The sequence below is a fragment of the Spizellomyces punctatus genome (assembly GCF_000182565.1).
Source record: "Spizellomyces punctatus DAOM BR117 chromosome Unknown supercont1.4, whole genome shotgun sequence".
In the NCBI taxonomy this organism is placed as follows: Eukaryota; Fungi; Chytridiomycota; class Chytridiomycetes; order Spizellomycetales; family Spizellomycetaceae; genus Spizellomyces; species Spizellomyces punctatus.
The window spans coordinates 1471154-1484716 of record NW_015971540.1 but is presented as its reverse complement, the minus strand read 5'-3'; the positions used below and the strand labels follow the sequence as shown (position 1 = coordinate 1484716).

The 13563-nt window shown below is 48.4% G+C and overlaps 4 protein-coding genes across 4 annotated transcripts; 3 read left to right on the top strand and 1 right to left on the bottom strand.

Moving 5' to 3' along the window:
* The first annotated feature begins 3 nt into the window (after nucleotides 1-3).
* On the top strand, nucleotides 4-4946 carry SPPG_02956 (sulfite reductase (NADPH) hemoprotein, beta-component). The gene is made up of 4 exons (XM_016751243.1): nucleotides 4-209; nucleotides 289-829; nucleotides 901-3397; nucleotides 3466-4946. The coding sequence occupies exons 1-4, from the start codon at nucleotides 166-168 to the stop codon at nucleotides 4767-4769; spliced, it is 4386 nt and encodes a 1461-aa protein (XP_016610536.1). The 5' UTR covers nucleotides 4-165; the 3' UTR covers nucleotides 4770-4946.
* A 271-nt stretch (nucleotides 4947-5217) lies between these two features.
* Nucleotides 5218-6642, top strand: SPPG_02955 (uncharacterized protein). The gene is made up of 4 exons (XM_016751242.1): nucleotides 5218-5577; nucleotides 5644-6009; nucleotides 6078-6143; nucleotides 6204-6642. Exons 1-4 carry the CDS (start codon nucleotides 5248-5250, stop codon nucleotides 6429-6431), a joined length of 990 nt encoding a protein of 329 aa, XP_016610535.1. The 5' UTR covers nucleotides 5218-5247; the 3' UTR covers nucleotides 6432-6642.
* A 220-nt stretch (nucleotides 6643-6862) lies between these two features.
* On the top strand, nucleotides 6863-11509 carry SPPG_02954 (AAA family ATPase peroxin 1). Its single transcript, XM_016751241.1, has 19 exons — nucleotides 6863-7034; nucleotides 7092-7295; nucleotides 7354-7437; nucleotides 7498-7612; nucleotides 7684-8176; nucleotides 8235-8327; nucleotides 8395-8438; nucleotides 8507-8893; nucleotides 8951-9052; nucleotides 9114-9265; nucleotides 9324-9518; nucleotides 9592-9898; nucleotides 9967-10063; nucleotides 10120-10255; nucleotides 10320-10507; nucleotides 10569-10662; nucleotides 10720-11001; nucleotides 11056-11142; nucleotides 11218-11509. Exons 1-19 carry the CDS (start codon nucleotides 6939-6941, stop codon nucleotides 11374-11376), a joined length of 3315 nt encoding a protein of 1104 aa, XP_016610534.1. The 5' UTR covers nucleotides 6863-6938; the 3' UTR covers nucleotides 11377-11509.
* On the bottom strand, nucleotides 11380-12956 carry SPPG_02953 (1-acylglycerol-3-phosphate O-acyltransferase). The gene is made up of 5 exons (XM_016751240.1): nucleotides 12435-12956; nucleotides 12285-12361; nucleotides 12124-12218; nucleotides 11862-12054; nucleotides 11380-11781 (listed from the first exon to the last, which is right to left on the bottom strand). Exons 1-5 carry the CDS (start codon nucleotides 12818-12820, stop codon nucleotides 11618-11620), a joined length of 915 nt encoding a protein of 304 aa, XP_016610533.1. The 5' UTR covers nucleotides 12821-12956; the 3' UTR covers nucleotides 11380-11617.
* Between the last annotated feature and the right edge of the window lie 607 nt (nucleotides 12957-13563).

Below are 13563 nucleotides of genomic sequence, written 5' to 3'. Positions count from 1 at the left end.
GTGGGTTTTTTTTCTTCTTGTTGGGTATTTTATTGGGGTGGGCTCTTTTGCATCTCCCCTTTTGTGAAAAACCATTGTTGAGCAAGAGGACAAGGACGACAACGACAGCGAGTGCATTTAACTTGTCCTTTTGGTTTTCTCGTTGCGTTGGAATTGGCTCTTGCAATGGCACAATCCTTTAATATCCCGACGGCATTGTCCTATGTCGGGTATGTGTGCTGATTTTATCATCTTGTGATTAAAAAGGGCATGTACTGATTGTCTGATTCATTGTCTGATTCCTTGTAGATATGATTTGGCAGACACAAATTTCGTGGTTGAACCTTCTCCAGTGGGAGATCTCGTGAGCGAGTGGGCGAAACAAGGAACAAGAAATGCATATGGAAACACAGGATCCGTCGTCACCATTGAAAACGCTAGAGCAGATTTTCATGCTGCCACACACCAAGCTGTCCTGAACAAGTCTCTTGCAACCGTTTACATTCCATCAAGCGAACTCATCAACACTATCCCCACACTGTACAAGCTCATCGGAGACAAGGCTCCCTTTGTCTTTCACACTCCTCTTGCGCACAATGGTGACACATCGGACATCTTTGCGATCCGGCAAACCGGCGCTCTCTTGATTGCATCTCACGGCGCACAGCAGGCTCACGATGTGGGCCTCATCTCCCATATTGTGGCCCTTCGCAACCACATCCCTGTCGTGCACTTTTACGCAGATAGCCGAAGCTACGAACAGATTCACACGATTCAGTACTCGGAGCTCTCAAACTTGTTTGCTGAACAGAAAGATTTGGTCAACAAGTATCACCAAAAGAATGCTGAGGTAAGCTTCAGTTTATTCCCAGCAAATTGGACTGTCTTGGTGCTAACAAACGACTGGTGTTTTGGTAATAGGTCAAAGACTCCCTCTTCCTGCCAAGCTCACAACCTTCTATTGACTACACTCAGATAACACAGTCATTTGTTGATGTTATCCAACAACTGAAGCCAGCTTTTGGAACGCGCGCTTACAAATTATTCGAGTACACTGGTGCTCATGACGCAACCGATGTCATTGTTGTGCTTGGTACAGCATCGTCAACAGTGGAGGAAACCGTGCATAATCTCGTCGTCAGTGGTCGCAAAGTTGGAGTTGTTCGCGTCCGTGTCTACCGGCCGTGGTCCGAGGAACACTTCCTTGCTGCTTTACCACGAACTGTTCGACGTGTTTCAGTGCTCGAAACAGCTCATACCTTGACAACAGCGTGGGGACCTTTGTTCTTGGACGTTGCAGCGTCATTCCACTCTGGAAAATGGCAAGGAGAAGCCCCTGCGGTGCGGGAGGGAAGAGTACATTTGGGTACGGAAGGGTTTACCGGCGAAATTGTAAAGTCGGCGCTGGAACGGACAGCCGCAGATGAGCAAGGTACCTTTGTCATCGGAGCTCCACAGGCGAATGGCCATGGTCCTGTAACGAGCAGTGTAAATGGCACTGTGCCTCATGTGGACTTGGATTCGGTAATCGAGGGACCATACGTTAAGATGCTGCATCAACTCTTTGGTGAGCGTGTCTCCATCGCAAACGTCGCAGCAGCAAGCTCGGTTTGGGGCAAGAATGCAGCCGAGTCCAATGCAGAGTTTGGTTTCGGAATGCACCTTGCACTTGTGCAGCGTCGCAACCGATTCGCGAATGGTCTTGCAAACCTGGTCAAAGATGCCTCTGCCGATGTCCCTTTGAGTGCAGAATTGCGCAATGTGCTGGCCTCCTGGTTGCAACACAGGGATGATGCCGAAAAGTCGCACAAATACGGAAATGACGCCGTCCATCTTTTGGAGACGGAAAAATCTCGTCACCCTGCACTTGGCCAGCTTTATGAAGACAGAGTATTCTTTGCCAAACCTTCGCGCTGGCTCATTGGTGGTGACCAACTTTCCTACGATGTCGGCAACAGCGGTGTGCACCATGTCATCTCGTCCAAAGAAAATATCAATATGATCGTGCTGGACACGCAACCCTATTCTGAGAAGGTTGCGCCCGCTCAAGTGGACAAGCGCAAAAAGGATATAGGTCTGTATGCCATGCAGTACGGTGGAGTGTATGTGGCCTCGGTTGCAGTAAATGCGTCCTATGCTCAAGTCCTTCGGGCATTCATGGAAGCGGACGCATACCCTGGACCCGCCGTCGTACTTGCATATGCCCCGCGCATTAACAAGGCTAGCAAGGGAGTTAGTATTCCTCTTGGTATGCTCAAGGAAACCAAACAGGCTGTGGACAGCGGTTACTGGCCGTTGTATCGATGGAACCCTAGCTTGGAGGAGAAGGGTCAGGATCCTTTTGCTTTGGATTCTGAAAAGGTGAAAAAGGAGATCTTTGAATTCTTGGAGCGCGAGAACCATTTGGCGTACGTGCTCAAGAGTAAACCTGAAATCTCTGAGCAATTCACTGGTTCTGCGGAATCGGAGCGCAAGGCTGCTATTGAGAACAAGATCAAGGCATCATACGCTGAGCTCCTCAGCAGCTTGAACACACAGCCCTTACTAGTCCTATACGGATCGGATGGTGGAAATGCAGAGGCAGTTGCCAAGCGGGTTGGTGCTGAAGCGAAGCAGCGCGGATTGCGGCCGAGAGTCATGGCAGCTGATTCTTACAGCGTGGAGGACCTTCCTGGCGAACCCAACGTTGTATTTGTCGTGTCTACGGCTGGACAAGGAGAGTTTCCTGGAAACTGTAAGGAGACATGGAAGGCGCTCAGCTCGGTCACAGAGCTTGATCTTAGCAAGACCAGGTTTGCTGTCCTCGCACTTGGTGATCGACACTATTGGCCATTGCCCGAAGACAAGCATTACTTTGCTAAGGCTGGTAAAGATCTTGATGCCAAGCTTGAGCTACTGGGTGCTCCTCGCCTGACTCCTCTCGGTATTGGTGATGATCAAGATCCTGACGGATACCACACTGGTCTCAACCTTTGGCGCCCCTTGCTTTGGAAGGCTCTTGATGTGGACGAAATGGATGTCAGCCTAGAGCCAGCCCTTCCGTCGGATGATGCCATCAAAGAATCCAGTAACTTCCTCCGTGGTACAATTGCTGAAGGACTGGTCAACAGCTCCACCGGAGCACTTGTTGAGCTCGACACCAAGCTTATCAAGTTCCACGGTATTTACCAGCAAGATGACCGTGACATTCGGGATGAGCGCGCTCGCCAAGGATTCGAGCCTGCCTTCTCGTTCATGGTGCGCTGCCGTATCCCCGGAGGTACCATCACCCCTCGGCAGTGGTTGGCTGTTGATGATATCGCGGATCGGTTCGCGAACGGTACGATCAAGATTACTACCCGTCAGACTTTCCAATTTCATGGAATTGTTAAAAGGGTTTTGAAGCCATCCATCAGGGAGATGAACCAAGCTTTGATGGGTAAGTTGTCTGTAATCTTCGGCTTCTCAGCAGGATGAATTATGATTGACAAATTTTGGCCTGTACAGACACTATCGCCGCCTGTGGAGATGTCAATCGAAACGTTCTTTGCAGTCCCAACGAGCACTCTTCCGAAGTCAACGAGGCGGTCTTGAAACTCGCCAGGGACTGGAGTACCCACATGCTCCCTCACTCGGGCGCATACCACGAGATCTGGCTTGACAAGAAATTGGTTGTGTCCACACAGGAGGAGCACGAACCGATCTACGGCAAAACGTTCCTTCCCCGTAAATTCAAGACTGCCATCGCCGTGCCTCCCCACAATGACGTAGACATCTTTGCCAATGACCTTGGATACATTGCAATCATTGAGAACGGCAAGATTGTCGGATACAATGTGACAGTTGGAGGTGGCATGGGTATGACGCACGGAAACAAGAAGACTTACCCACGACTTGCGGATGTACTCGGGTTTTGCACACCCGAGCAGGCGATCGAAGTTGGTGAAAAGGTCGTGACGGTCCAGCGTGATTATGGAGACCGTACCAACCGCAAGCACGCCCGATTGAAGTACACGATCGATGACCGTAGCATCGAATGGTTCCGTGGAGAGGTAGAAAAGCGTTTGGGATGGAAGCTTCCCGCTCCTCGTCCTTTCAAATTTGACTCGAATGGTGATCGGTTTGGATGGATCCAAGAATCTAATGGATCCTGGGCATACACAATGTTTATCCAGAGCGGTCGAGTCAAGGACACACCCGAGCACCGCATGAAAACTGCACTCAAAGATTTGGCTAAGCTCTTGGACAAATTGAACATTGGTGAAATCCGTCTCACAGCCAACCAGCATCTCTTGATTGCCAAGATCCCTACTGCTCATCGCGCCGAAATTGACTCTTTCCTCCGCACTCACAAACTCCTCATCACCAACCACTCTGGACTTCGACTCAACTCTATGGCATGCGTTGCTTTGCCTACCTGTGGTCTTGCCATGGCCGAATCCGAACGATACCTTCCAAGCCTTATGACATTGATTGAGGAGATCTTGGACGAACACGGTCTCCGTGATGACGCCATCACCATCCGTATGACAGGATGTCCCAATGGGTGCGCTCGTCCCACAATTGCTGAAATTGGGTTCGTGGGTAAAGCGCCTGGGGCATACAACATGTACTTGGGCGGCGGTTTCGTCGGAGACCGATTGAGCAAACTATACCGGGAGAGCATTGGCGAGGAAGAAATTATTAAAGAATTGAGGCCGCTTTTGGCACGATATGCCCGCGACAGGATTCACGGGGAAAAGTTTGGCGATTGGGTTATTCGGGCGGGAGTTGTGAAGGCGACAAGAGCTGGAAAGGACTTTCATGATTAGTTCAATGTGATTTGCATATTTTTCTTTTTATAATTGCTTTATTTGGACCTGGGCAAGATCTTTGCTTTTAGTTACTGTTGGATTGTTTTTTCTATTTTTCTTTTCCCAGTGTGAATATGATCATGCATCAGACTTTTTGATGGCCTTGAAATCATGTCATGTTAATCGCATGCACGGGATTGCTGCTGATGCAATTTTCTTTTGATAAATGGGTTGAAGATACCAGTGCTTGTTCTATAGTTATTGCTTTGCATTTAACAACCATGTGCATGATTGAGGGTCTTGGCTCCAGAAGTCATGGATAACAAAACAATAATGTATCCCAAACAAAGACATCTGTAACTATCAGTCCAAAATTAGACACAAACATAACACATCATGCCTTCTGCGCTTAACCTTGTTAAATTGTTTTGCTTCCCATCGTTTTTTCTTCCTTATTCCCCATAGAGCGGTAAAAACCTCATAGTTTCTTACTAACATGTCTGAATCGGAAGACGCTGCTACTGACGAAGGACCACTACCCTTTGAGCTATGGGACCCATACACACCGTATTACTACGAAAGCGAAACCTACGAGTCTGCCAATGTGGCAGCCCTCATCATCGTGATGGTCATGCTCGTCTCGAATTTGGATAAATTCTTGAAGATGCCTAAACGGAGCATCAAGATTGCCTTGTGGACCTACTATGGAATCGATTTGTATCTCAACTTTCTATCTGCGATGGTGTATAATCCACGCCTCTATTATAGCTATGTGTATCGGGAGGTATTTGACACCAAGATTCTTTATGTTTTGTTCGCTGTGCAGGTGAAGTAGACTGTGGTTTCTCTCCTGTTTTTGAAAGACTTTTGCTGACGCTCACGCTCTGATCAGGAAACTTTGTTGAGCTTTATGATATACGAGACGATTGCACCATGGATCTCCATGTATTACGGACGTTGGTCCTATATTGGCTACGTTTTCATGGCCATCGAGCTGGCCCTTGGTGAAGCAGTAGGAGCGATGTTGAGTAAAGATGCATGGAACGTTAACAGCGAATACGACCCTAGCTACTGGCCGCTACAATTGACCTGGACGGCGCTGCATGTTGCATTTGAAATCGCCGTGTTTTTGTACCTTGCCTGGCAGTTCTATAGTATGAGACAACTGTTGGCTGACGATGGAAGCCAGGGGAGGTCGCTCCCTGCCATGATCTTATGTTCGACGGGGCTCCGATTATTGATGTGTCTTGGGTGCGAGGTAAGTGCTAGGATCGATCTTTTTGTCCTCGAAATCATCAGCTAATCGAAGGGCTGCCATCGTGTTAGATTGTCAACATTGTGTACAATGTGCAAGTCAATGACTGGACCGTTCGAACGCCACCTGCTCTAATGGTACGTCGTATACTCTGATGAAGCGTTGGTTTTCTCGTCACCAACATCATATCGTTGCAGGTCGCTGCAAACGTTACCTGGTCAATCCGACCTATGCTCCTTCTTACTGATATGGCACGCGCCAAAGCACTTGCATCAACGGCCGAAAAAGACAACACCCTACCCGGTCAGGGATCACAGAGTAAGGGCTCCGGTACATGCCAGGTGTGCGGGAACAATATGGACGTCAAAGTGTTGTCATCCAAGCCGTTGAAGGAACATGGAAGTAAGGACTCTGCATCTGCATAGTCGATACCCGTCGATTTGCCAGTTATGCGTAGGTTGTGGCTGCTAGGGTTGGAGGCAGATACCCGAGTGACTATACGAATCGGCTGCACATGGCGGCAGCTTGCCATTCTTGTTTTACGTATTCTCTAGACAGAAGCGATAGTTTTCATTTTAGGACGTTATTTTAGTCCATTTAGTTTTAATAGATGCTTGACATGCAGTGTTTCTCGAAAGAATGATTTTCGCTCTTAAACCTGGAATCGCACGGCTCTCACCGAAATCCTAAAGTCGAGGAAGAAGCTCTCCGTCACTCTTCCTTCTTTCTTCAATGCCCATTGAATGGAATGCATGGACAAAGAATCCCGTTGATATGATCGGAGATGCTTACATAACAGGAATGCAAAGCGTAGAGTGAGTCACACATCGGAGCAGGGAGGATTGAGCCGACAGATCCGTGACCTACGAACAAAGGCAGTGTACAGTAGATCTGTGGGATTTGCACCTGCGATCGTCTAAAAACAAGGCAGAATGGGTCACAAGCTCACTGTGGCATTCGCAAACTTGCACTCGTGCTTTGTGCATCTGCCACCATCCTGGTCCAATGCCCTGTGGGACCGCCTCAAGGTACCGGAAATGATTTTGCCAGCGGAATGGCCTCTGTTCTAATATTTATGATTTTAGGCCCTCAAGGCAGGTGAAGTGGTATTGGAACTATTATGGGCAGACAAGTCGACTGGCTCCGGTGGAAAAGCGTTTGTGGGATGGGCGGGAGGTGCCACTACTCGAACGTCACAAAATGGCCCGTTGTCGTCTAGTCCCGATAGTGAATACCTGGAACTGGACGCTCAATACGGACGAGCTCTTGGTCTTAGGGAGGGACAAGTGGTATGGTTCCTCTAGCTTTACGGAAACTGGGATACTCTGGACTTATCCTGTCCGTTAGGTGAACGTTGAATTCTGCAAGGACGTTGTCTCAGGGACGTCGGTACACGTGGAACCTTTGACAGCAGATGATTGGGAGATACTAGTAAGGAGCTGAATCGCCCACGGCCCTTTCCAGAAGGAGTTTATGCTGACCATATTTTAGGAACTCCACGCCGGATACCTGGAAGAGCAATTCTTGAATCAAGTGCGGATCGTATGGAAGGATCAGATCATAACCATCTGGGTTCATTCCCAAACTCTCATCAAGCTCAAAGTTGGTACGTATGTCTCTTGACTTGGTCATAACGTCATTTATAGTGCTCCTATATTAACTGTTCATGCACCAAAGTTGAAACCAACCCAAACGCGCGATGCATCAAACTTGACACCGATGCAGAAGTGATCGTTGCTCCAAAGCAGCGGTGGAAACCGAGCTCAAATTCGAAACCCGATAATGCCCCACTGGAGAGTGCTGCTCCCAAAATCAAAACCCCATCCGTTGGCGTGCGATTGTTACCAACCGAGGCTTTCACTCCTCGCCCAGGTGCCATCAGCGACCTTCCCATTCCCACGATATTCATGTCTTCCGGCAGCTGGATAGAACCGATTGTGGATGGACAAATAGTATTTATCAAAAAGCGCACACTTGAGAAGAAGCAGACGCCGGAGCCTGAGCCTGTCAACAAAGAAGAAGTGTCGGGACAGGAGTCCGAAAGAAATTTCGTAGCGCCAGAGGGAGCATACGTGTACCTGCAATGCGACAATACCGTACCGAAAGGACATGTGTGGGCTAATGAAGCTGTTTGGTTGCCGCTGGGGCTTTCCGCCTTTAACCGTCTACGGTATGTAAAGACACCTCATCGTGTACCCCGAACTTATCTGATGATATGATATGCAAAGGGTGAGCAAAGTAAGCAAAGCGCCTTGCGAGGTGCGTAAGATTGTTGTTCAGCGGGTCGTATGGGGGCTGCAAGAGACAAATTTGGTACTAAGGTGAGGACTATTTCGCCTCCCGCCCCATTCCGCTGGAGCATAATTATCTCAATACTTTGGAAAATAGGGGTAAAAGCTCAGAACGTGAAGCTCTGATCGACACCGTGAGAGGTGGGCCGTCGCCCGTGCGTCATTTGATGTATTGTTGAAACTAATCTTCTTCTTAATGACATGATCAGCATCCTTTTCCGAGATTGTTCAAAGGGACAGATCACTGATTCTCACCGATGGTGGTCTATTATACGTATCGGCCCGTAACGGGGACGAAGCGCCAAATCGACTACCTGTTCCAATCATAATCCGATTCAGTGGGCGAAGTGCTCAGGAACCAACTGCGTCTGAAAATAAGCAGCCGAAAGAGATCGAATATCTTGTGATCAATGACGCTAATGTCAAAGCCCTCCAAATTGAGGTTGGAAACACCATAACACAAGCGTCGCAAAATATTTCGACAGCAATACCAGTACCGCGTCTCGGTGGAATAGAACCCCTCCTCGACACCGTGACGTCGCACATCAAAAACAGGATCAGCCGCCGCTTACTTCGTGCTTCGATACAGGCGCCAGGTCGGTATTGTCTCGTTTCAGTATGAGACGTGTGCTAAATTGTTGGATTTCTACCAGCGCTGGGAGGAATTCTGCTCTACGGGGCTCGCGGGTCGGGAAAGACAGATATTACCCGGCTTGTTGCTCATCGATTGAGTCTCGATTATGATACATTGGCCTGTACGCAAATTGTGTCTTCCTTATATGCTTATTATCAAAATGCGCTAAAATCGAGACACAGATACTCTGGTTATCACATGTACAAGTCTAGTCAGCGAGAGGATAGCAAAGATCAAAGATCTTTGGCAGGAAACGATATACAAAGCCGCGTGGCACGGGCCATCTATAATCGTGTTTGATGATCTTGACCGACTCATACCTGCAGAGCAAGAGGTAGGCGTCTGATAATAATGCCCCTTTTATGGTGCCTTTCTAACTGCTTGCTTTCCAGCATGCCGATTCCAGTCGTGCAAGGCAACTGTCGGAAATCTTTCTTGATATGATGGCAGCTGCTACGTCGAACCATAACTTGGTCCTTGTGGCGACATGTCAACAACAGACTTCGATACATCCATCCCTTCTCTCACATCACCTTTTTGGCGAGGTTGTTCACGTCGCGTCTCCAACGAAGCTCCAGCGACAACAGGTTGGCAGTGGCATATTACAATCTGCGACCAAGCAATTATGGAACATTCATCATTCATCCGTGTTTTTCGTAGATTTTGCACACACTAATGTCCATTGGGCCCGAAATCATGCAGCAAAGCCGTGGAAACATCGACCTGTTATCTGTTGCAGGCAGCACCGAAGGGTACAGTCCAGCTGATCTTAAGGTCCTGGTAGAACGAACAGTGCACGAAGCGGCGATACGCAAACTGTCTGATTCAGCCACCTCGGATGGAGAGAAGGATACTACATTGAGAGTTGAACAAGAAGATTTTGTGGTGGCACAAAAGGGGTATGTGCCTGCTTCCCTTAGGGGTGTCAAGTTGCAGAGTTCGGAAGTTTCGTGGGCGGACATTGGAGGTGAGTACGGCCAATGAATAGCTAGCTGTATAGACAATCAGATTACTCATTCATGCCATCTTGTATAGGCTTGAATGCAACCAAGCGTACCTTGTTGGAGACACTAGAGTGGCCGACGAAATATGCCGCCATTTTCGCCAGTTGCACCTTACGGTTACGATCAGGGTAAGCGAAAAACTCGATCGGATTTATGATATATTTTTCGCTCATGCTGTCGATAGGCTCCTGCTATACGGCTTCCCTGGATGCGGTAAAACGCTGTTGGCGTCTGCAGTAGCCAAAGAGTGTGGGTTGAACTTCATCAGCGTCAAGGGCCCCGAGCTTTTGAACAAGTATATCGGAGCTAGCGAGCAATCTGTGCGTCATTTGCTATTGGTGCTCGTGTATGGAAGTTGGTTAACAAACGCTCGTCAATGTTTAGGTCCGTGATCTCTTTGAGCGAGCCTCGGCTGCTAAGCCTTGTGTACTCTTCTTTGACGAGTTTGATTCCATCGCACCGCGAAGAGGACACGACAATACGGGGGTGACGGATCGCGTCGTGAATCAGATGCTGACTCAGATGGATGGAGCTGAGGGGTTAGACGGTGTATACGTTTTGGCTGCGACAAGGTATGCCAGAGTAAATGTTTCAAGTAAGCAGACCTGGTTTTTACCAACGCAACGGAGTCAGTCGACCAGATATCATAGATCCGGCGTTGCTTCGTCCAGGACGACTTGATAAGAGCCTATTCTGTGGAATGCCGGAATTTGAAGAGCGATTGGAGGTACGTCTACCGCGCTTTTGCCCAGTTCATAAACCACACCAACAATCTCCCGAGCAGATCCTTCGAGCAGTAGCAAACAAGCTCTCCCTGTCACCTAGCGTAGATCTCTCCCATTACGCTGAGAGGACTGCAGGGTACTCTGGTGCCGATCTGCAAGCCCTTCTCTATAACGCGCATTTGGAAGCCATCCACGAAGTCATTGACGCTGCAGAAAAGGACCGAAACAGTAAGGAAGATACCCGTGATCAGGAAGACAAGACGCATTTTGTCGTAGTGCAGAATGAAAATGAGATTGACAAGGTGATGACTGCGGCAGAAAGGGGAGGGTTGGCGACAAGGGTGAGTAGCATTTGCGTTCAGGCCCAAACTACCGAGAGCTTACTCCAGTGTCAGATTGAATCAATACATAAGGGGCTACGTGAATCAGTGTCGAGACCATCGAAGGAGTCGCCGAAATCGGGACAAGATTCGCGACACCAGGTAATGTTATCTGTGGCCGGTCGTCCTTGTTTACCGCAGCATTCTCACACACCATGGTTTATCACTATCCACCAGAAGACGGAGATACTCTCGTTCCATATTGATAGTGCTTTGAAAAGCACTCGCCCTTCCATTAGCGAACAGGAGAAACGACGGCTGCAGCGTATCTATGATGAATTTATTGGAGGAAAGGTTGGGCAAGAGGGCGTCGGTCAGCGAGCCACTTTGGCCTAGCGATCTGTTAAAGCCATATATTATATAGAACCATGTGTAGATATAGCAAGCAAGGGAACTAAGATAAAATAGCATCTATTTGTTAGGCAATAAAATTTGCGTAGGAAAGAACCCACGCCGTACGAAACAAGCACCCTTTCCACAACTTGATTATCTCGCGAACGTTTACATAGGGAGTATGATGAGGTATTCCAGTCGTGACCACCATGGTATAAACATCTTGAAAAGAAATGTGCCGATTCTATTCTAGTTTTTTGGCAGAGTCCGCTGATATTGGTGGTAAGACGGAACCAGTTGGTTTAGTCTTGATGCCTTTGAGAGCCTCAGCCATGGTATCTCGGGTTTTTGCAAGCAAGTCGTCGACATTGGCGGTTTCAAGGCCTGTGGTTGGAATCGGTGGCAGAACTGGGTGGCGCAAGTGAAGTTTAGAAGACGTGCACAGCAGTTTGACTATACTGAGACGGATGCTCAAGAGGACTACTAACCTTTTATGGTAACCACTCCAGGTTCAAAAATCTGGTTCTTCTGATGGTAACAAGGGTAATAGGTGGAAAACACAATGGGAATGACAGGAATCTGTCCCTGAACGGCCAAATGGAATGCTCCCTTTTTGAACGGAAGTAGCGAGTCGTCTGTTTGGTGGGACCGCGTGCCTTCCGGGAAGAGCCACAGCCCATACTGCCAGTGATGGTACATGATCAGATCTGGAGTGGCATTTTGATATATCGAAATCGGATGTAGGTTTACCTTGTGTTCCTTGAGATAGACTGCCACCTTTGCCATTGTCTCCAATGCGTGTCCGCGATTCTTGCGGTCAATAAACACATTGTTACCGAGAGCCACTGTTGTGATGATGATCAAATAGTCAATCTCAAGATCAACAATTATCAGACAATTCAACTACGTACTGAACCAGCCGAGTAGCGGGACGTATTTTATTGACTTTTTGCCCATCACGACGACATTCTTTGGCAAAATGGCGCCCCTGTCGATCAACAACATCCATGGTTAAAACACCTTACAACTGAACGCGTCCAAAAAGCAATATCACCACTGACATTGCCAATAGATCCAGCGAGCTCTGATGATTACAGACAAAGACAGCCGGCATGGGAGTGTTCTTGAGATGTTCTTTTCCCTCCACCTTGAATTTCAGCCCACAAAAGTGTGGGCCAATGAGCGCAAACGTCCGTGCAACAACATAGTTTGTCAGCCCAGGTTTTCCCAAAAGCCACATAACAGGAGCGACTGTGATCCCAACGATGCAAGAGATGGCCATGGTAAAGATGAACCCAAACATTCTTGCAAAGAAGCGGAACCGGCTCGAGCGTCGAAAGAGGATGAGGAATATGAGGGCTCCCGCGGCCAACGCAGGAGCTTGAGGTCGGGCAAGGAGCGTCATGAGGCGGCTGGCTGTCTCGGTCTTTCGCGTCGTCTTTGTCATGCTCAGTGGAGACACTTGTCACCGCCAAGAAGAATTGGAAATTCGCTCACCAAAACAAGCCAAAAATCCCGTCGATGAAATGTTTAAAATCCCCCCAAGTTCCTTGGCAAAAAAGCGCTAGCCGTTCAAAAAGTTGGGTTCCGCCCAAATCCCTCGATCGGAACGTTGGCATGTGACAGCAAGGCTACTAAGCCCCACGAATCGGCCACATGATTAAAAACACGTGAGGCGCGATGGCGTGTTTTGCCGAATTTACCCTTTACTAAGCCCCCTGTCAATTTTTTGAGACGCGGTACGCTTATGTCATCAAGGCTTGAATTTTGACCCGCAGCCAAGTTTTGGAAAGAGCTGTGGGCCAACCAACGGGGGGATCTTGTTCCATTAGCAACTCGCCATGGCATCCTCGTCCTCCATCCTTGCTAGACCACGCTCGTACTTTTCGCTAAAAGTTCGTCAGTATGAATGGACCTTTGGTCTCTACATGATGGAACCGTGGGAAAAGGCCATCTTTAGTGAGTTAATGCGCTCCAGCAAGCATTGTTGGGTTCCACACTCACCGACATCCATTTGTTTCACTCTAGATACTGTTGTCCTCCTCTTTGTTTGCATGACGTTGTATACTGTTTACGCATACCTGCCTTTCGGGTGCCCAAGACCTTGTTGCCAAGGCTAGATACTACCTGTCTCCCGAAAGCTTTTAACTGCCTGTTTAAAAGTGCCGGTTTCTCGTGAATCTTGTTCGC